Source organism: Meleagris gallopavo, chromosome 10 (assembly GCF_905368555.1).
Source record: "Meleagris gallopavo chromosome 10, MGAL_WU_HG_1.1, whole genome shotgun sequence".
Lineage (NCBI taxonomy): Eukaryota > Metazoa > Chordata > Aves > Galliformes > Phasianidae > Meleagris > Meleagris gallopavo.
In genome coordinates, this window is record NC_139413.1 from 25,289,570 (window position 1) to 25,312,003 (window position 22,434).

At 44.9% G+C, this 22,434-nt stretch overlaps 1 protein-coding gene across 3 annotated transcripts; it reads right to left on the minus strand.

The window, feature by feature from the left end:
• Window positions 1–1,593: 1,593 nt before the first annotated feature.
• Window positions 1,594–22,022, minus strand: FYB2 (FYN binding protein 2). Of its 3 annotated transcripts, none has more exons than XM_085231853.1 (20): window positions 21,866–22,022; window positions 18,498–19,167; window positions 17,676–17,870; window positions 16,313–16,346; window positions 14,519–14,607; window positions 13,733–13,761; window positions 12,484–12,515; window positions 11,517–11,592; window positions 11,048–11,180; window positions 9,048–9,165; window positions 8,904–8,947; window positions 8,542–8,605; window positions 6,754–6,837; window positions 6,301–6,329; window positions 5,567–5,627; window positions 4,945–5,037; window positions 3,069–3,150; window positions 2,341–2,497; window positions 2,148–2,181; window positions 1,594–1,709 (listed from the first exon to the last, which is right to left on the minus strand). In XM_085231853.1, the coding sequence occupies exons 1-20, from the start codon at window positions 21,872–21,874 to the stop codon at window positions 1,700–1,702; spliced, it is 2,043 nt and encodes a 680-aa protein (XP_085087979.1). In that variant the 5' UTR covers window positions 21,875–22,022; the 3' UTR covers window positions 1,594–1,699. The 3 variants fall into 3 exon arrangements, with proteins under 3 accessions (XP_085087979.1, XP_010714382.2, XP_085087978.1); XM_010716080.4 differs by having other exon boundaries at window positions 8,904–8,944; window positions 17,676–17,873; XM_085231852.1 differs by having other exon boundaries at window positions 17,676–17,873.
• Window positions 22,023–22,434: the final 412 nt, after the last annotated feature.

Here is a 22,434-nt window from a genome sequence, read left to right on the forward strand (position 1 = left end):
GACTTCAATTTCCTAAACAGCATCTTGACCTAAGTATATCCAATCTGTGGTTTAATCAAGGAAATCTAATCCAAATTGCTGAATGCAAAGCATTTGGTATTGTCTTAAGTCAACCCATATCAAATGATTTCTCTCCGTACGAGTGCTGGAATCTATCCATGAAGAAAAACACAGCATGAGTGCATTGCAAGGCTTCCTTGCGTCAAGGAAACTGCTGGCTGCAGCCAACACCAGTGCAAATGTTTATGCTTCACCACGAGGGAAGAGACTTGCAGCACATGCAGCATCATTAACAGAGGTAGCGTTGGATGGGGAGGGGGGCGAAAAGGCAATCGGGAGTTTTCCCAATGGGATCAGCCCTAAACATGATCACGGAGGAGAGCCCCCCAGTGAGCTAACATCTACTTGGTTGCTATCAGGACAGGGCCCTGGGAGGCTGGGGAAGAAGGACACACATCCCCAGCAGCTCCGTGGCCAAGCACACCCCTCAGCCCCCCAGCTCTCCATCTCCCCTGGAGAAATCTAAATATTTAGGCTGGCTAGTGTGCAAAGCTGTGCATGTTTGAAGGGGGTTGTTTTATTTCTTTTTTCTTTTCTTTTTTTTTTCCTCCTCTCTCAAGGATGGATGGAGGCCAATACACTTAATAGTAACCACATGGTAAAATAAATAAGAATGCCTGTATAGACTTGAAAGTAAACGTTAAATATTTGCTCTGTTTTTCTGATGCCTTCGATGCCAGCTTTGAAATGGCCATGTGGCAAACAGCGTTTTTATTTTGCCGTGTTTTCTTAAGCCTGGAACATTTAATAATTTCTAATTAAGCCACCTACATTTTCAGGGTTATTTATGAGCGCACCGATAGGGGGCTGGGGAGGGGCTGCATAGCACAGCTATGTTCATGTCCCTTTCTGCCAAAAGCCACGTAAAAACCTTACTGGAAAACAGAGTTCACTTTTTTTTTTTTTCCCCTTTCTTCTTTTGAAAAGGTATTCACTGGATATACACCGAGGAGAAACCATCAGCAGTTTATATTTCTCCTCCTACTTTTAGGAGCATTTTACTTAAAATAAGCACTCAGCATTCCGAACACAGGGACAACTGTTGGGTGCATACCTGCTGCTGTGCAGTGGGGAAGCCAGAAGGCAGCCTTCACATGGCCTGGATGCCTATGTTAGCTTGCAAAAATAAAGTACGTTTCTACTGAAGTCTTTATTTACTTTTTCATTTCTTCCCCCCATCTTTATTTTGGAAAGGAACTAGCCAACTTTTCCACTATTTTATATACTTCATACAGCAAGAATGTAATAAATACCTGTTGCCCCAATACTTTCAAGACAAAAGGAAACTCTATGTTGTGTGATTGGAAACCATGTAATTCCAGCACTTAAAAATGGACAGTAAGAGATGGACATGGAGCAACTAAACTGCACAAGACCCCTCATGCAAATTTCGTAGCCATTCCAGAGGTAAACAGAGAGGTAGAAAGAGAGCAACCCTCGAAGTAACTGATGTTGAGAAAAATCAGAGATGTTCAAAATAAAAAAATAAAATAAAATAAAATAAAAAAAGTGCCTCTTGCATGCTTACCAGAGTAAGTGTAAAAAATAAAGCTTTATTTACATAGGCATCAGCTCCCCACATTGACAAACATGGGCTCTCCCAGGCTCGGAACAGCACTTTGGGGATGCTCCAGGGCGGTCAGTACTGCCTGTCATAAAAAGAAATTTCATAGCAACAGGCACTTTGGCAATAAGAGGTTCATTTGTAGCAATCACCCATGGGCATGCAAAGAAATGCTGTTGTAGCAGGGAGCTTAGGGGTGTGTTTTGGCAAGGCGATGCACACGGAGTGGATCGTGTTTGCAGCAGATACGAATTAATATGGCATATCTGAAGGCCGTGAATGATCTCCAAACTATATAGGTCATGACTGCAAATCCATGTAACTGTAATAACAGACTAAACCAAGAAATACTTATTTAACATTTAATACTGTCTACATCAGCGTTCCCGTGGCTTCAGAAGTCTAAATCACATTCCTCTATATCTCAAATATCCGTATATAGAAGAAGAAATCGAATCATCGAATGGTTTAGGTTGGAAGAGCCCTTAAAAAGCGCATTGCAATAAATAAAATCCAAGTTTACCTGAAGTTCAAGTACTCCACTAGGACGTACCCATCTGAGAAAAGGGGGGAAAAAAGCAAATTAGTAAATTCCTGAGCAAATATAGCAGCAACGGCTCAGCATAAAGCACGTAATATTATTTACCAAGTCAATTTGCTCCTTAGAACCAGATTGAACACTGACTACCTGTGCCAGAGAGCTCCTACAGACTTACATCTGCCCTCTGAATTGCGGCATATCACCGCGCTGCCCTCGGTGACATCGATGACATCCAGCTGTTCTCCAGCTGTGAGCGGGAGGTCGGCTCTCCTCTTGCTGGGGATGGAGCATGCAGCGGTTGCTGTGTTGATGACTGTGATCTCCTTGTCGTACTGTAGGCAGAGAACACGGACAGATGTTACTCCACACTGGCATGCGATGTCTCTAAGGGCAGGGAGGAAGGGTGGAGGGAACAGGTTGTGAGGCTTTGCTCGGGGCAAGAAGAGAGTTCTATCTGTTGTGATAGAACAAGGGGAAAATGGCTTCAAATGAAAAGAGGGCAGATTTAGACTGGATATAAGGAAGAGGTCTTTTAGAATAAGGCTAGTGAGGCACTGAAGCACATTGCACAGAGAGGTGCTGGCTGCCCCATCACCAAAGACACTCAAGCCCAGGCTGGATGGGCTCTGAGCACCTGATGGAGCTGAGGGTGCCCCTGTTCATTGCAGGGGAGTTGGGCTAGATGGCCTCTAAGTGTCCCTTCCATCTTAAACCATTCTATGGTTCTATGAAAAGCCTGGCAATATCGCTGATGGAGATCCTAGATGAGGAGATGATGCAGCAGGCTAGTTGGACATCTCTGCCAGTGTAGATAAAGACAAATTTTCACCATGCTTCTCTTAAACGTGACACAGACCATCCTTCCTCTGCTGGCACAGCAAGTGCTCAAAAACAGACACGTACCAGAAAAGTTTCTCTAAATATCTTCTCTTCTTTTTCCATCTTATTTTTTTCTGCATTGCTCTTCTTGAATTTAAAGATGCTTCTGCATCGAGAGAGAGAAACACACACTTCTGAGCATTGTTTAAATAATCCCTGGCATTGGGAAACAGTGGGAAACGCAACCCAGAGTCTTGCTCCAGGCTTGGCTGCAATGAACACTTATGAAAGCAAAGCACCAGTAACAAAAAGTCTTGGTTTTGCTTGTTTTCAAGCCTAAATGGTACAACAAGAGGCAGTGTGGTAATTCTGGCTGGGAAAAATAGAATTGAAAAGAATTCAGTACTTTAAATTAAGGGCAAGGGGACATGCAGACTGTGTGGGAGTCCTCTAAAACGAAGGGTCTTGCCAAAATGGTAACCACTCCTATCACTGTTTTTCATAAAGGGGTGAGTAAGTGACTCAAACGTGTTGGTGAGCATAACTTGAGCCATTTGGTATCTCCTTTTAAATGCTCCCTGTAAATGGCATGAGAACAAATAAACACTTCATCAAAGTTTTCAAATCATTGAGTTTTCATAGACAATTGAGTTTGCCCCCAACAATTCATTTTGTTCTGTTTTTTTTTTTTTTTTTTATTACTCAGATACGAAGGGTCCCCAGGTAACCTTTATTGTGAGCCATTTATGAAGAGGGGTTCAAAAGTCCTGCCTATTTCTGTTGCTTTTTTAGCTCGTGGAGCAGGATATAACCGAAGCAGAATTTTATATGGCACTGTAAAATTAAAACAGGCTCTTAAAACTATGTGAAGGAGAGCAAAAGCCACGGAAATGGAGATGCCACTCTTTCTGTTCTATACACAGAGCTTGCAGCTGTGGCATTCATTTTAAAACTAAGATGGGAGGGAGAAAAAGCAACTTGCAGTAAGTCAGTCGCAGTTGGCTAACTTTCATGCTCTAAATTGTAAGAGGAAGAGGAAGCAAGAGTTGAAATCAAGGATTTCTAAGCTGTTAAGAGATTTGCCATTGGCAGATTCAGGCCGGAGGACCTGTGCTCTCTAAGGAGCTGATGAAATCGCGTCAGCTTCCTGGTGCTCTGTACAATCATACACACGGCCCTATGCTACACAACAAGCAGTGTTTCAGCAGCCCCACACAGGAACTCTGTGGTAAGAGCCCAGAAAATATATCACTGACTTCTATGTGTTTGAAGTCCCAGGGACCGGGTCACAAAAAAAAAAAAAAAAAAAAAAGAAGAAAAAAAAAAACCCTTGTTGCAGTGCATATTTATCTGATCTAAAAGAGAAATGAAATCGCCTGCTTCCTATGAGAGTCTTTGCAGCACTAGTAACAAAAAGTCTTGGTTTTGCTTGTTTTCAAGCCTAAATGGTACAACAAGAGGCAATGTGGTAATTCTGGCTGGGAAAAATAGAATTGAAAAGAATTCAATACTTTAAATTAAGGGCAAGGAGACATGCAGACTGTGTGGGGGTCCTCTAAAACGAAGGGTCTTGCCAAAATGGCAACAGTTGATTCGTGATTGAAGATTGAATATTCAATCAAGGGAAAAGTGGAAGGGGAATGGAACTGAGCACACCAAAAAAGCAGCCCAGCGCCCAGCAATTACACCCTGTTGTCTCAGCTAAGTGGGAAGAACAGGTACAGCTCCAGGATAAGACCCACAAGGCACCCCTCACTTGCATACAGCTCAGATCCAAGAGTTTATTCTGAATTCAGGACACTTCATAAAGTTTCCTAAAAGGGCCTTGGAGCAGCAGCCAAATACTAAACATTTGCTTAAGCAAAGGCATCCTGCTCCTGCAAATGGCTTCAGAGAAATGCAGCACGATTCGCCCCGTACAGCATTAAACATGGGAGAAACATATAACACCAATAAAGACCTTTCCACATCATCACTGCTTCTCCGCCGGTCCTTCGCTTCTTTTGCCATCAGGAATTTTGGCATCCACGATTTGTGCTTGTCATCCTTCTCTCTGAGAGGAGGGAGGGAAAAGCACTGCACTAATTCAGGTTTTGCAAGCAGGATGCATCCCCTCCCCAAACCCAGGCTGCACAAAGCCATGATTTTTCCCTGCCTCCCCCCAGCTCCCACCCAGACGCAAACATGCGCTCGCTTTGCAGAGGCACATGCTGCCTCCACCATCATCTGGCAGGCAGGCACGAGACATGCTGTTTCCATTAACAGCAATTTTTCTGACAAGGAGCTCGCCAGGACTTCACTGATTATCAGCACTGGGAGCTGGGCTTTTCCTTCCTTAGAAAAACGATCCCAACTTTGCCGTGTGGCAGCGAGCAGCTCACTCCTTTTCACATCTCTGGCACTATGTAATGTCAAAGAAGCATTTGGGGGGGGGATGTTTCTTGCCAAATTAAACACACAAGCAGAGTGCATCTGGACTGTCTCCAGAGGAGAGGGTCCTGACCCGCTCCTGACCCTCACAGCACTATAGGGTCCCCAGAAAACTCATCTCCTTGGCCAGTGCTGGTAGAAGCCCTCCTCACCTGGGGTCTTTTTGCTCGGTCTCAGCATCGTCGTACACTGTGTCCTCCTGGGAGACATCCGCTGGCATCCAAAGGCAGCAGAAAAAGTTATTGGGAAAGGTCATTCTGGATCCAGCACTCGAAGCGATTTATTGCAGAAGAGAACTGAGGGTGCTGCAAGTCATTCAACTCAAGGGGGTAAAGGCAATGCAAAAGGAAGATCCCACAGCTCCAAAGATCGGCCACGACTCCAGCACAAGGCAAGGTGCTTGGGTTTTCAAAGCCCCAGCTGCACTATCCCAGACAGAGTTCCCACCCCAGGGATGTGGGATGCTCACTCTATTGCCATCCTCAGGCTTGTGCATGGGACAGTTGGTTTGCCCACCCCATGTACAGAAGGCATGACTTAGTCCCTTCAATGGGCAATTACTGCCTGGGAAGCACTGAAGCTTTGCAGAAAGCTGCTGGAATGCAGTTGCTGTTGTTCAGCAAGGACTGCTTCCCACATTGCCTCACAGGATACATTAAAATCTGAAGGATCTTCCAGAAAAGAAGAAGAAAAAAAAAAAAAACACAACAAAATCAACAACAAAAACCACCCTTAATTGCAGTGCAATCCCATGTTAAGCCTTCAGATGAACACTGACACATTATTTTCAGAGGCACAATGCATAAAATCTTCTCCACCATGCAACTCACCATTTCCCACACACACACACACACATTCCCAAGTGCCAGACATGTATGCTGCTTACCCAAATTTGGCACCGACATGGAAAACAACCTGAAGATAGAGGAAAAGGCTGTTAGAAACCAGCTTTCACATCAGCATCGCCCATAATGCTGTGAGTACTGAAACACTGGTGGCACACCATGCTTGCTGCTAAAGCAATGCAGAACAGTTCTGGATGCACAGGGTCCCTGACACCAACAGTATTTGTCAAAAGAGAGAGGTAAGGATCTTAAGTTGTGCCAGGGGATGCTGCTGTCAGACCAGCTTCTGCAGGTTTCTGGAAAGGAAGCCACATAGATGGATCATTGGCCACATCTGCTGTAGCAAATCTCCATGAGTTGACAGAAGCAGTTTGAGCGTTGTTTCCCAGGTAAGGCCGTGCTCCTTATTCCTGCTCTCAAATTACTGCAGATACAATGGGGCAAATCCCTCAGATTTAGAGGGGCAAAGGGCTGAGCAACCAAAGCCTGCTTACCTTAAGTTTTCCTTGAACCTGGTATTTTTCAGTTTCAATTTTTCTATCTTAAACAGCTTTCCAAATCTCTTTTGTTTTTCTGCTCTGTCCAAAATAGAAAAGTTTTTTAATTAGAGAGGCACTGGGTACTGAAGTATGTGAGTTGCAACACTCATATCCCTCGAGAACCTGAAGCTCAGAACCTCCTCCAGCAATGCATTTTAAGCCTAACAGCATAATGAGGATGAACAATGGCTAAAATGGATGGGTAAAGATGAAGGAAAAGGTGATCAAATTATGATGTCCAAGATGAAATCTTTTGTTTAGCTTCGAATTTATCTATGTTAACTGGTGCTGAAATACAGAAGAGGTGAAGTCTGTTTCCTGTCCTTTTCTGACCCAGATGTATTTGGAGTTAAAAAAATCCACAATGAAAAGGACAAAAATTTCCTGGCCAACCACAACTCACATTAAAGGAGGACATCTAGAAGGTTGTTCTATGTCCCCCCTCATCACGCATTTCTTTCCTATACACCCTTCATTCAGACATTCCACTGCATGCATTTCTCTCTCAAGCTTATGAAAGGTTGCAAATTTGTAGTGATTTTCAATGGAAAGAGAAACATAGAACCAAGATACTCACATGGGGACATTACCCACTCACAAGTACTATTAAAAACATTTTATATATACGTAAAGATTTTGTTAAGAGTGGTTTGGGAGGTTCAGATACTGAGTTCTGAACCCTGCGAACTTGGTCTCGGCCCCAGCTCTCTTGTAAAATTCCTTTGCAAGCTCCAGCAAGATGCACTGCTCCTCCATTTCCCCAAGAATTATCATCTGTGGAGAAGTGATGCTGTCACCTTTTAATAACTGTCCCATCACCTCCAGGGTTTCAAGTTTCCTATAGTTTTTCCCCCCTTCTCTGGCACACACTAGACTCGAATCCAGATGCACACCAGTATGAGTCCCACATTCATAGGGGAAAAGCAGATGTGCTGAAACACCTTATTATTCCTCCCACGTTGCTCCTTAGAACACAGCCACCAGATGCACTCACAGTAATTGTGTGCAGCATCCGCAGCCCATGTGCCATTCCCAGAGGCTGTCTCTATTTCGTTCAAAGGGATGCAGGAAATCTGCAAGGGTAGGGAACCTCACAGAGCAAATAAGTGAAAACACAACTAACTTCAAGTTTCACCTCTTAATCCACTAAGGAAACCCTGGCAACATATAAACCTGAAGCTGCTAAACTCATTGCTTTTATAACACACCTTCTGGAAGCAAATATCACGAGAAGCCCTGTAAAAAGGAGCAGGTTGCAAGTAACATAGAGCATATCAGATGCAGGCATTAGCTCACAGCCTGGGCTCCTTTCAGCTTTCCAATCGTTTGTGATCCATAATATTTGTTGTCCTTTTTATAAGGACAATGTCTCTGTTTGTCTCTTGAGCATTTTGGCATGTGAGGAGATGCCATTTTTCAGCTACAGCTGAACAACCTTTTTGTGCAAGAGGAGGGTCAGATTGCCCTGCGTATTTCATGCAAGCAAGGCTCTAGAAGAGGAATTGTTCCATTGGATGGAGAGTGTTACAGGCTCTCATAGGAAGGCCTCCCTGCTTAGGGACATAAATTTGGTAACTGTTATTTTGTTTCCTAAATGTCAGCCAAAGGGAAAAGAGGGAGAAAAGAGAAATAAATCCACCCATACAGCAACTCTTCGCAGTTGCATTAGGAAAATAAGGCTTCGAGCCAGTACCTGGCATGCAAGATCAAGTTTGAAATTCAGGCTAGTAAACTGCAACTTACTCCTCTTTTGCTGGATTATCACTCCCAGCCTCAACATCTTCATATGTTTCTTCATAGTTGCTTCCTGAAATTTAAAACCAAGGCACACCATTATCACAAGTCACAGTCAGTAGCAATGAGTTGAGTTTTGGCGGGTAAAATTAATCCGGGCTTTTACATATTACCCATACAGAGGCTTCAAAGCTGCTCACATGAATTCCACACTAGATACAAACATTGCTCCCCACTGGTTTAAATGGGAATTCAAAGCTATCAGACTTTGTCATGAGGAGACATCATGGATGTTGAAAGTTAGATGGAGGTATTCATGTCATCTCCCAGGCACCATCCAAATTAAAAGCAGCCCCATGTGCTGCACTTACTGTTGTCTGAAGCAGATGGACTTGAGGCATCTGATGCACGGCTGCTTGGAGGCAAGAAAGAAGTATTACATGGGTATTTATGGCAGCACAATTTATAAAAGACATTTCATTTCAGCTTTAGTGAAGAGTTCATTCCATACTCACAGTCTGTCTTGAAGTCCCTCAACATCATCGTACACATCCTCTGGGGTCAGCAAGAACTGATGATGGTTTGGGTTCGAGGTTGGTCTGTCTTCAGTTGGTTCAGGAGCACCATAGTACACTGCAAATAAGGAAGAACCTCTGTTTTAGGAGCTTTTCTGTGCAACTTTTCTCAGGTCATGGGCAACTGTTAAGGTTGATAGGCAATGCCACAGTAAATGAGAGCTTTCAGGTATACTTTCCATTCTAGGAGTCCAGAAAAGCCACTACTCAGGACTACTTTCAGAAGAATGTTAAAATACTTCAGAAAAATTTACCATTTTAAAACTTGAAGATAAAAGTTTTGCAGTATATTAAAGAAATACAAAATATCCATCAGTATTCTCAGTTATGGCAGCTTTGAGAAGATTGCTCCTCAGCTAAAAATATCCCAGGAGAGAATTAATGGATGTTTGCAGAAGCGATTGTAGGAGAGCTTAGCATAGTTGGTAGCAATGCTGAGACAAATAATGGGCCAATCCATTGAGAATATACCTGTAGATATGCTGGGAAGGACAGGAGGAGGGAGAGTCTCACAGAAAAGTCTTCCACCAGGAGATATTCCACGGAAACAAAGCATGAGAGCTGAAACTCACGAGGTTATGCAAGACTTATTCCTCAAGGACTTTTTTCAGTGGCAATAATAAATCTTTGATGTATTTAAAAGAGTTAGAATAATAAAGAAATGCAGCCACCAACATAAGAGCAGATACTGTTTCTAGATGAACACAAGGGCACACAGTATGTCTCACCAGAAACATACAACACCACAGAATGCTCTAGTGAATCACAGAAATTTCTGCCAAACAAGCCACTAAGAGAGCAATTCTCCTTGAAGATGAGAAGGATGAAAGGAGGGGAAACAAGCTCCCAGAGCCAGCTTCTGGTGGAGCAATAACAGGAGGCCCACCATTAGCGCTTCTTGAAAACTGCCCATCAGAAACTGCTTCCAGCCATCCAAGGTCAACCAACCAGCAACACTGCTTACAGAAACAGACACCAACCAAATTACTGTGAAGCAGTTTATAATAAAAATGAAGTAAATCCCCAGAACCACACCAATAACAGCCACAGCCAATTTGCACCTTCTCCACCACACCTCTGCTCTGTCCACATCGCCCAGCATAGCTGCTTTTCTTTCTTTCACATTAACATCTTGCAGGGGCAGAGTCAAGTCTTAGCAGAATCACAGAAACACCAAGGTTGGAAAAGACCTACAAGATTATCCAGTCCAACCATCCATCTATCATCAATAGTTCTCACTAAACCATACCCCTGAACACAACATCCAAATGTTCCTTGAACACCTCCAGGGTCAGTGACTCCACCACCTCCCTGGGCAGCCCATTCCAGTGCCTGACCACTGCTGAATACAGCCCATGCACTTATACCTGAAGCTACAGAATAGCATTTACAATCATGGCTGGCTTGAACTGTGCAGCTCAGCATCCAGAGCTGTGCACCAACCTCAGAGCATCTTGACAGGGGAAGACTGAGGTCAGATGCCATAACTGTAAAAGGAGGCTCACTGGAACCACAGAGAAGATGGAACCAGGAACCATACTCCATCCTAATGAGGGACAGGGGGAGACGCCAGGCTCTCCTCGTGCTCACATGTGCTTCCACCGCAAGCCTCAGCCAAATGCTCTTCTGAGACTCAATAAATTATGAGAAGCAGAGGAGGTGGATTTCAGCTCCCTTGGATAAGGGCAATCTGTTAGGAAAACAAACACCTCGATTTGAGTTACGCAGATGGTTAACCAACTTAGGAAGCTATTTGCAAAACCAAAATAAATGATTCAGACCAGAATACAAATGCACATGCAACCTTTTGCCCTGGTTTAACTAAATTGGTTCAAGAGTCGCATTCAATTTTAACATCTTTTCCCATATGGAAGAGACATTTGGGCAACAGATGGGACTGAACATTGAAGAAATACACGACAGCCAAACGAGATACTCACAGGGTTTTGCTCTGTCTTTTGCCAGCCTTTGGGGGGTGCTGGTCACATCCTGCCTCATACGCGACACCTTCATCCCACCTCTGTCACCTTTGCTGACTTGGCCACTGAGAATTATGTATTCATTTCCACCTGGCTGAGATCAGACATCTGATTCAGTTGATCGAGTCTTCAGATACAGTTTTCTGATATAAGTTAATACAACATACATATAAGCAAATAAAATATCTTTCTGTAGACTTAGAAGGGTTTCACACCGCTTTCCATGAGGGATTTCCAATAGCCATATGTGATTTCTGGCAGCATTACATGCCTTTTAGGCAGTTCTGGTTGAGTAACGGGCAAACAAAGGAAGAGATAAAAAGAAAACCCAAGTAGTTAAAAAATCAAATATTTCAATTTCTTCATCACAAAAGAGGGTAAAAGGAGAAAATGTGAGGACATAATATATTCTCAAGAATATGTTGAATACCTTCTTCACTTCCTGTTTCTCCCTTTCAAGACTTGTTTTTCCTTCTTTTTCATCCTCTTCTATAGCTCTTTTGGGACTGCAAATTTCAGAAATGGGAGAGATGTCACAACAGAGACATTAAGTGAAGTTACTGCCATACAGATTGCTTAATGACCGTGTCACAGTAGGCAGCTCATTTTCCCTTTGAATGACGTAGGTGCCCATAAACACCATTGGTATCATCAGGGCAGATCTCAGTCTTAGGTTTGGATTTGGCCACTGGTTATTCAGGGTAATAGCAATCACTCTTGCAGAAGAGACAAGCTGAGATGACTGTTCTCTCATAGCACCAATGGACAAGCTAGATCCATGCGATCCCACAGTGATACCTGGCTCTCAAGACTTGCCTCCTGCCATGCTACATGTGATTTAGAGAAGATATATTAACAGAACCAGACGTGATATCTTTCTCCCCAAAGCACCTTAATGTTTCCCACTGAAATGGGAAAACCCCCTTTTATCTCATGCTTCTTCAAGTCCCACCAGCAATGCAGCCTTCAACCAGTGTCAATAATTAACATCACAGGGAGTCTGAAATAGGTCACTAGCAGGGTGACATTTGGTGTGGACCTTGCCTTACAGCTTCAGACCTAGAACTGGGTTTCCCATTCTGAGAACTCCATACCTCTCCATTCCTAAAGTTCAGGCTTCAGTATGAAGAGACAATATGATTATTATATATATATATATATATTTATTTTTTTTTTTTTGCCAGAGGAAAGAGACTCAGCTTCCTCCAGATACGCTTTAGAAGGAAAACAAGCTAAGAAATCTTGAGTGCTGACACCAAAGGACATGATCATTTATCTTTTTCCTGGTCACAAAATTTATGAAACTTCAGTCTGTTTCCCAGGTGTTACAATATCCCAACTTCAATCTGGATTAGCTATGGGTTAGAAGCAGTTTAAGAGAAAGGAAAGGAAATTACCTGGATTCACCAAAGAGAAAACTCTTCTGTTTCTAGAATAAAGAAGAGGAAAGTCTTCAGCCCCTGTGCTTTTTGCAGAAAGTCAAGCTTCTACATGGTACCTAAACTGTCATTTACTATTTAAAGAAATATTTCTTCAGAAAACTCATAAAGTTTTTACATTTGGAATAGCCATCAGGCAAGGATGTTTCCTCTAGTCTACAGGACAGAAGATATACATATTGACAAAGTGCATGGAAATAGTGTAACGGTGCAAGGGATGAGGCCAATGAAGCTAACTTGTCAGCATGAAAGCAATCACAGGTTGGAGAGCTTACAGAAGAGGAGGGAGAGTTTTTTTTCTATTACTTGAAAATAAAGATTTTCCAGCCTTCTGTAAAAGAAGGCTACAGATGAGCCACAGAATCTCTCTGCAAATCATGCGTAGATAAGAGAATTTGGAAGCCTGTGCTGCTTGCTAGACGATTTGATTGCTTTGCATGTCAGCATTTGAAAGTGGGGTTTGACACTTTCCAAAGAGCTGTTTTCCCCTTTCAGCAGAGCCAGAACCAACACCCAATCATCTGCCTGCATGAGGTGATGCTCTCTCAGCCCAGTTACCCACTGTGAGCTGTGCAGCCACACAGGGCTTCCCTGGAGACAATTCTTGCCCTGTGCAAAGCATCATCCTGCAGGACACCTCCAGTACCACTGGTTTTGTAGCTAGGGTAACATGAGAAGAGTCAAGCTGCAGTTTGCAGCAAGCCATCCGTGCAGCAGAGGACCAGAATCCGTATGGTTGTCCCCACAGACGTTGCCCTCACTTATAAGCCAAAGCTCAAAGTGCACTTCCATGATCAGGAAGCTCAATATTGCTTTTATGCCTTCACAGAGGGATTACCAGCACCAACTCGCCTTTGGCAGAAGCTTCCAGAGCAAATTCAGTGGATTTTGCATTCAAAATTTATGATCTTGATACCAGTGCTTGACAATTACTTGGTCTGCCACCAAGGTCCAGATGACTTTACCACTTCCTTACATGTTTGCAGAGGAAGTCAAGGGGACTGACTCTCTCCCCAGCTGTGTTTGGAAACCTCATTAATCTTCATGTCCTCTCTGCAATTTCTTATTTATTCTTTGAGAGTCTTCACAGACAGCACGCATACAGAAACACTCAGCATAGAGGAAATACAAATAGCAAAAGTTTTAAGGAAGAAACGTACGGTATACTCAAGCCTAGAATGCCAAAACAGGCTGTGAAGAGACTCACCTTGTGCTCTTGAGGTTCTACCTTAGGTACTAAAAAAGATAATTATGAACAGGTATTAGTTTTTAATTGACTGTACATCACTGTACTACAAGTTGCAAACCCCAGATTTATTCCATGCTCAGCATCTAGGCACACATTCACCAAGTCCCACCAACCACGGTCCCTCAGTTTGCTATTTAGCTTTGGCTTATGTTCAGAGGATTGCAAGCAACAAGTTTGGTTGGCCACAGTTTTCATAGCCCTTGAGGCAAACCCAAAAGGGCTATGGTGAGTTTCCCCAAGGAGGCTGCTTTTCTCCCATTCCAATGGAAGATTAAAACAATGAACAAGGCAAAAACTAACACCCTCCAAAAGCAGCAAATTTTTTAAAAAGTGAAAATAGAACAGTGGCAATTCTGATAGAGATTATTATACTGGGAGAAAGTAGTGGTGGAGATGGAAGTGATCCTTATGTTAAAAATACCCATTCCCAAGAAAAAAATTGAGGTCTGCATCACTATTTTCTCTACTTTCTCTTCCCCATAGGCAATATCTTATTAATTCTCCTCATGGCAATTTTACCATATGAGAATCATCTCATAACGAAAATCCAAATTTATTTTTGGTCAGTACCTCAGAGTCTGTCCCTCTGTCCACGAGCCACGGGACGATACAGGCAGTCATTTTTTCTCACCCCAACCAATGTTCAACTGCTTTTCCAAACTGAAGCAGCTGTATTATTCCCCTTTTTAAGGCTGTGGCCCAAACAGCATGTAATTCCTTTAAAAGTCTTGTATTGCAGAGTACCTTCAATGGCACACAAGGTTGTGGTGTCCTCAGACTGATTCAGGTACATCAGGGTTTTCTCGTAATTATGCTGCTCTTCACATTGAGTGCTGAGAGGACAAGATAAAAGAGAGAACAAGGTTGGTCGTTTTTTTTTTTTCCTGGCCCTTTCAGTAGTCTAAAAAAATTTATTCATCTTAAGGACGAGAACTTCAAGTGCTTTGATACCGAGCCCACAAAACAGCAAAGTGAAATCAGGAATTCCTCAGAGGGAAGGGAGACCTGCATCAATGCAAGGCTCAACTGAGCCTCCCTGTGACCCTGCACTGCTTTTCCTTGATGAATACGGGGTGTAGTTATAGGGCTCAAAACACATCAGGGGACTTTGCATTGGGATTACGGTCTGCCGACAGCGATCCCTCAGGTTGAAAGGGAACAAAAAGCCCAAGGAAATCTGAGTGCCACATCTTTCAAACCTCTTGCAGCTACTTCAAAATAAATAGCAACCCAGTTGCGTTGTTCAGCAGGATGTTTCTTGCTTAGGCAGGAAAAAAAACAGATATCAGAGAGTAATACAAAGATCCTTGTCTAAAGCCAATGACAGACTGCATGCCAGCATGGCATACACCACACAGACTCAACATTGTCTCCCCAGCCCACGTCCCTCCAGTTTCCTTTTTCCCATTTCCCTCTTGTGGCAATTCAAATTAGCACCATCCTAGAATGGGTGCAAAGATAAATACCCCAGCCGTGGAGCAGAATATTTCCCCAGCAGCTTGGCTGAAGACCAGGCTGATGTTTATACGTATCCTGGCTCTCCACCAGACCCATAATACAGCTGGGCTGCATTGAGTGGGCTGGTGGGTCCCTGCCTGGCATTGCTGACAGCAGTGTTTATCCCCAAACATGGGAAAGGAGCCTGGGACCAACTGGCCCAGGTGGCAGCACCAGAGTCTCACTGGGATTTTATTACAAGTGAGGCTCCCACTTCTGGGCTTCAGGGATGAGAATTGTTCCCATTATTTTGCTGCTATGCAATTAAACCACGTACCTGGTACTACATGGTTAATATTTAACAAGTGACCTATTGTAAAGACCGTATCACAAGTACCCAAGCAAGATAGCTAATCTCAGTGTAATATATTACTGGGACAGCTTCCTTGTGGTGCATGACAGCTAGAGGGCTGGTTATTTTTTGACCAGTTCTCCCTTGACAAGCAAAGGCTGAAAGTTAATCACAACGTAGGTCAGGGCTGGTGGGGACATCTCCCGATTGAAGAGCACAACTTCATGTGCCGTTAGCCAAAAGAGCTCATTGCTTGGGAACCACAGAATGGCCCGGGTTGGAAAGGACATCAAGGATCATGAAGCTCCAACTCCCTCGCCACAGGCAGGGCCACCAACCTCCCCATTTGAGACCAGGCTGCCCAGGGCCCCATCCTTGAACACCTCCAGGGACACACACAACCTCCCTGGACAGTCTGTTCCAGAACCTCACCACTCTCATAGTAAAGAACTTACCCCTGACATCCAATCTCCTTCAACTTAAAACATCCTTCACTCCTTCAACTTAAAGCCATTTCCCCTTGTCCTGAAAACACCAAAAGGTGTTTTAAGAATTTGTCACTTATTGTCTGGTTCAGCCACTCCGTTTCCCATTTTCACAGTATACTCATGCATTCAATGGGAACATGAATACTTCCCTACCAACCAGAGCTTCTTTTGGGGCAGAACCAGGAGCACCTTATGACAAATCAGAGCCGTAATACGAAGTGCAGCAGCACCAGGGGATGGGGATGCTCACCATACACTCACCTTTCAGGGATCAGGTAATCCTCTTCCTCAGCAGCTGCACACAAACACACGGAGGATTAGTGCTTGCAGGCAACACTGCTCTCCTGCAGAAACAGAGAGGCCTTTCCTCGAGGCAGCACACAGGGACAGGCGTGAAATGGGATTGCCAGGGGATGTGGCTGTGCTAATGGCATTATTTCACGTTTCCAGGCAACAACTTCAGGTCTTCCAGAGATCAATAACTGAGCAATATCAATAGGGCATGCAAATGATGGCACTGAAATAACTACTTTCCTCTGTGCCGTTTACACACTTAGAAAAGGCAGGTACATTAGAAAAGAGTTGCAGTGAGAACCTCTTTCTTTTCCTTTAATTTTTACTAAGCTCAGCACAGATCAGTGAGCACAGCCACAGGAAAGCCAATGAGGTTTTAGCTGAGCCCATCATAGAAACACAGCTCCCTTTGAATTCAGCAAATTTGTGCCTGAAGACCTGGCTATGATTAAGCCTCTATCTATAAAGAAACAGCATTTAGCTGCTTAATAAGCAGCCCAAAATATTCCATTACCCTACATCAATGGGGTTTTATTATGGGAAACTGAACCTTCGCATCACTTGTTGTTGGAACACTTAATGACGTTGCCCTCAGTTGTATTTAAAAACACAAGCAGGGGATTAGCAGACCGGTTTCTACTGATTTTATTGTGCCTTCCCACAGCTGTGTGCTCTGGAGTGAAGGCATTTTGCACTGAGGTGGGGTGATAAGATCAGCGTGCTGCAGTGTGACGGCTAGCTACAAGGTGTTCACAGCACGTTGGAGTTGCAGCTGGGGAAGAGCTGCATGGAGTGAGCCAGCCAGCACAGAACAGATCCTTTCCCCAAATCAGGGACAAAAACCAGTTTCATTGCAACTGATGGGGTCTCTTTCATGTCTGAGGAAGATATGAGAAATGAATTAAAGCTTCATATTTCCACGTGCCTAATAGATATCAATAAATCACATATTTTAATTTATTTTCCCCCACTCAGCTGAAAATAATAGAAGACGACCTTATGGCTCCCTACGAGTCCCTGAAAGGAAGTTGTAGCAAGGTGGGGATCAGCCTCTGCTTTCAGGTAACAGCAATAGGATGAGAGGAAATAGCCTCAAGCTGCATCAGAGGAAGTTCAGGTTGCATAATAGGAAAAATTTCTTCTCTAAAAGAGCAGTGATGCATGGGCATAGGCTGCCTAGGGAGTGGCAAGGTCACCATCCCTGGAAGTGTTCAAGAACTGTGGGGATGTGGCACTGGGGGACATAGTGGGCATGGTGAGCTGGGTTAGGTTTAGACTTGGTGATCTGAGAGGTCTTTTCCAACCTTTATGATCCTGTATTGTCTCTTACTTGTTTCATTTTGCCTGTGAACTGAAGGTACCATGCTTCGGAAAGAGCTGAGATCAACTTTTGGGGGTCTCGAGGGCTTTCGAGGGGCAGGACCCAGGGATGCAGCTGAAGGAAGAGGTCTTATCTTGGGTGGTTTGCTGCCTGGGCTGTCCAGCTGTGTCCCCGCTCCCGGCTGACAGTGGGGAGGATTTGACTCTGCTCCAGAGAAAAAACACAGGCAGCAATTACCCCTCCTTGCAGTACTGTTAGCTGTCGCATAAGTGCCTCTCACCATCACTGCCTCATCCTGAGGTCACACTCGCATTACACAACAGGGCTCCTACCATTCTACTGCAGTGTAAAAGCAAAGATAAATGGCCACTTTTACAGATTTCTACAGATTCTACCTGGAGAATTGGTGAAGTCACCATCTGTGGAGGTGTTCAAGAGCCGTGGAAATGTAGCAGTGAGGGACGAGGTCAGTGGGCATGGTGGGAATAGGTTGGACCTGGTGATCTTAGAGTTCTTCTCCAACCTTAACAACTCAATGATTGTATAGATGCTCCCTTTTCTCACCCTTTATTCTACTCTCAGAATTTGAACAATTTCTTAGTGCAAGGTTTTGGAAAAACACAGCAGAGCCCAGGAACCCTCCCTTATCTCAGAGAAGAACAGGAGTATTCCCATGGGCTAGTTCAGCATCATGCTTTGAGGGTTCCAACTTCTACTAGCCTTCAGTTCCACCTGTTGGGTTTCTGAGCACCTGTACGTGCTTATATCTATATCTATCTATGCATATATACACACACACATATATAATGTAAAAATTATAGCTAACTTTACCTTTCTGGCACTGAGGTTGCAAGATAGTTGCTGCAGAGCTCCCAGCAGCTTTCCCATCTCCCTGGGCTGCCTGGGCAGAAGCCAGCCCCTGAGCAGGTCGGGCTGGTGTAGGATGGCTGCCAACTGGAGGCACCTTGCTGACGTTTGATGCGGCAGGAGCACGCAGCACCCTCTGCCCTGGGCTGGGCTGCACGTAGAGGTTCATTGGTCGCAGGGCTGGCAGCTCAGTACTTGCTTTCTCACCACCAGATAAAGTGTTCTGCCACATCCGTAGCGCATGGTGGAAAGAGTTCAGGAGCGGAGCATCCTCAGGGCCTGCTTGGACTGATGCTTGCTGCTCGGTGCAACAGGACACCGGATACTTTGGAGAACTGCTTTTGGGAGAGCTCAGCCCTTTCACCGAGATATTTTCTTTGCGCTCTTCATTGTGCTCCATTGGCTCTGTGTGACCCATCTTGGCCCTCTGGGCAATGGCAGAGAGCTGGGATGCAGGACAGGGAGGTTCACTGTGGGGTCCGGGTACCAGCACATCCGCCTTACTGTTGGGCATGCCATTACCTCTGGACACCAATCTGGGGGAAGGCTTCTGGCAGGGCTGCACTGTCTTGGTGGCAAGGCTGGAGTCGTGCTGAAATTTGGCTCGGAGGGCTCTGAAATCAGTCACACCTTCCTGGGCAGGGAAAGACAGGAGAGCACAAAGCAGATGCTTATAGAGTAGCAACAGGCAATTTGTGTGATTGTTTCAGAGAAAAAGAGGCTACGTATTCTGCTCACAATGATGAGCATGGAGTAAGGCATTCAATTCCTCTCCCAGACAGTCACCAATTCCACAGCCATATATGATTTTGAACTCAGATAACTAATCAACGACACCACATTTTGAAATGGTCTGTAATGGGCATTTTGTTCCACCCTTCTTCCCAGACACAGAATCATTTAGGTTGGAAAAGACCCCCAAAATCCCCAAACCCAACCCACACCACCATGCCCACTGACTGTGTCTCTCAGTGCTGCATCCCCATGTTTCTTGAACACCCCCAGTGACGGTGACCCCACCACCTCTCTGGGCAGCCAGTGCCCTTTTAGACAATACATTTTTCCTATGATTTAACCTGAGTCTCCGCTGATGCAACTCGAGGCCATCACCACTCTTCCTATCACTGTTACTCAGGAGCAGAGGCAGACCCCCACCTTTCTACAACCTCCTTTCAGCTGTTCCATTCTACAGGAAGGAGTCTGTGGGATTTGCCTGCAATTCTGTGGCTTAAACTCAGCCACAAACTGAACTAAGGAGAAAATATGAAGAACAATTTATGAGCTACTTAAGCCCTTGAACTGCTCTATAACTTTTTATATGCCATGATTACATTAGGTGCACTACTCCAGCAGCTTAGTTCAGCACGGAGGACTGCAGGGCTTCATGAGGACCTGTCCAATGAGGAAATTGGAAAAAATTATCTAGGACAGAACTTCGTTATTCTGAAAAAAGCCTCAGCCTTAAGTGTTAAGGCAGAACAGATGAATAGTATACTGAGGTTTTATTGCATTTAATTGCGCGATTTATTAAACACTGACAATTTCTCTTGAATAACCCCTTTCACTAACTTTATTACTTTCACAGGGCAGTGCATGATGTAAAGAGCCAGCCCTTGGGGGGGGGAGGAACGGGCTGAATTGCTCCAATTATATTTCATATTAGCGGTCAGCAACGCGATGCCGCGTGAGCTGCTCAGACATAACACAGCAGTGAGCCCATGGGGAATGGGAGCTTTCAGAGGCTCAGGGAGGATGAAGAGGGTTTAAAACAAACCCCACGTGCACCAGATCTCTGCAGCAACATCAGACAGGAAATAAAGCGGCGTGGTGCCCTAATGCAATAGCACTGAGCTTCTGCACGTGCTTGAGCCACAGTTGAAGAGTTCAGTGCTGTTTACCTCCCCTCACCAGTTTTCTTTTGTTCCTGTAACATGTAGTTCCACACTGGTGAGACAGAGAAAACAGAAAGGAAAAAGTACCTGTGTGCCCGTGCCCAGCACTCTGAGCAAGAGAAAAAAATGGCATTGTAAAATGGGATTTTTGGCCAGGCGTTCATTGCGACAAAGTTCCCTTTCCTCTATCAACTTGTTATTCCTCTTTCCTCAACGTGGCAGCTAGTTAAAAGGAGGGCTATCACTTCTTGATGCATCCTACAGCATTCCTATGGGTGCCCCATCCCTGAAGGTGCCCAAAGCCAGGTTGGATGAGACCACGGGCAGCCTGATCTGGTACGTGACAACCAAGCCACAGCAGGGGTGTTGGGCTGGATGATCTTTGAGGTACCTTCCAACCCAAGTCATTCCATGATTCTGTGATCCCCAATTTCTGCACATAGCTGAGGTGCAGTGAGTTTTCCAGGTCTCTGCAGGGTGCTTTCCAGCCCTGGGAGGAATTGTACAGTTTGGATGAGAGAAGTGGGCAAAGTGAGGAGAATCTGCTAATAAATTGAGAGGGTTCACAGCGTGCATTACTGCTACATCTGGCCAAATAATTCACCAGGAATAATAACACATTTGGCAAAGGAGCATGCAAGTTGAGAGAGGGAGAGAACAAAAAGGAAACAAACTTTTCCTGGCCGGAAAGCTCTGAGCATTACAGAGTCAGGGAACAGCTAAACTTTCCATATTTTCTCCCTATAAATAAAACAATCTTCTAGCATTAATATCATTCTAGGAAGCAGAATAAAGCCCAGCTTAGGGTTTCAATAAGGACATTTTTCTGAAGGAGCAGAAGTTGGAGGTCTGCACTGACACAAGGACTGACCAGAAGAGCTCTGGGTTTTCTGCTTTCCTAAAAACAACAGACCCAGGGAGAGAGACCCTATGAGATGTGGGGCAGCAGAGAGAAAGGCTACTTGCCCCCATGCTACCTTCATCCCCCCTGTCCCCATCACTGTGGGAGCTCCCATGAATCAATGTATAACCAGCACTGCCCTCTGCCCACACACCTGGAGCCATGCCCACGCTGCAGGCACTGACTGTTCATTAACTCCCTGGCTTCCAAACAATTGCAAAAATTAAAACCTACCTCTACATTCCAGTACGCTAAGATGAAGCAACTGCAGCTCATCTCAGAGCATAACTGGAAAACTAAAAGCAGTACCAGGAGCCCCTCTGCACCCTACTCTGGGGAAGGAAAATATCCCTGTGCAGTCTCACAGAGAGCAGACACAGCATTGGGAACACCCACCTAATGGGGTTAACCTTCCACCTGCTGCTGACGGAGGCACAAGCCGGAACTCTACACATTAATGGAGGAAAACAGAGCAGCAAGCACTCCTTGTAGCTCACCCAATACTGTGGAAGGAACAAAAGGAGCAACTCTGTACTCACCACATCCATGGCCCATTCACTACCCTTCTGCTGCCCAGTGAGCCTGAACACACACACCTGGACCTCAGCTCTGCCCCCGGTGTGGGAAGAGCCTCACCTGGGCTGGGCTGCTGCTCAGCCCTTCCCACTCATCTTATCAGCCGTCCAGCTGAACGAAGCTTTGCATTCTGCAAACAGTGGGTTGGGCAGTTTGAAGTCCTCTGTCCAGCTTTCGGTTTCACCTTTGTCTCCAGCGCTGGAAAGGAGCAGCCAGCAGGATTGCACGCAGCTCTAGACTTCATCTCTTGAGAACTGACCAAATACAGAATCATAGAATGGTTTGAGGTGGAAGGGACTCTTAAAGGCCATCTGGTCCCATGCCCCTGCACTGAACAGGGACACCTATGGCTCCGTCAGGTGCTCAGATCCCCATCCAGCCTGACCTTGGGCATCCACCACCTCTCTGCACAACCTGTGCCAGTGCCTCACTGCCCTTTTTTGCTGAGAAGGGGGGGGGGGGGGGGGGGAAACACCAAAATCCACAAAACTTGGTCATTGGAGACATGACTCAAAGAGTGAGTCTTGCTTAC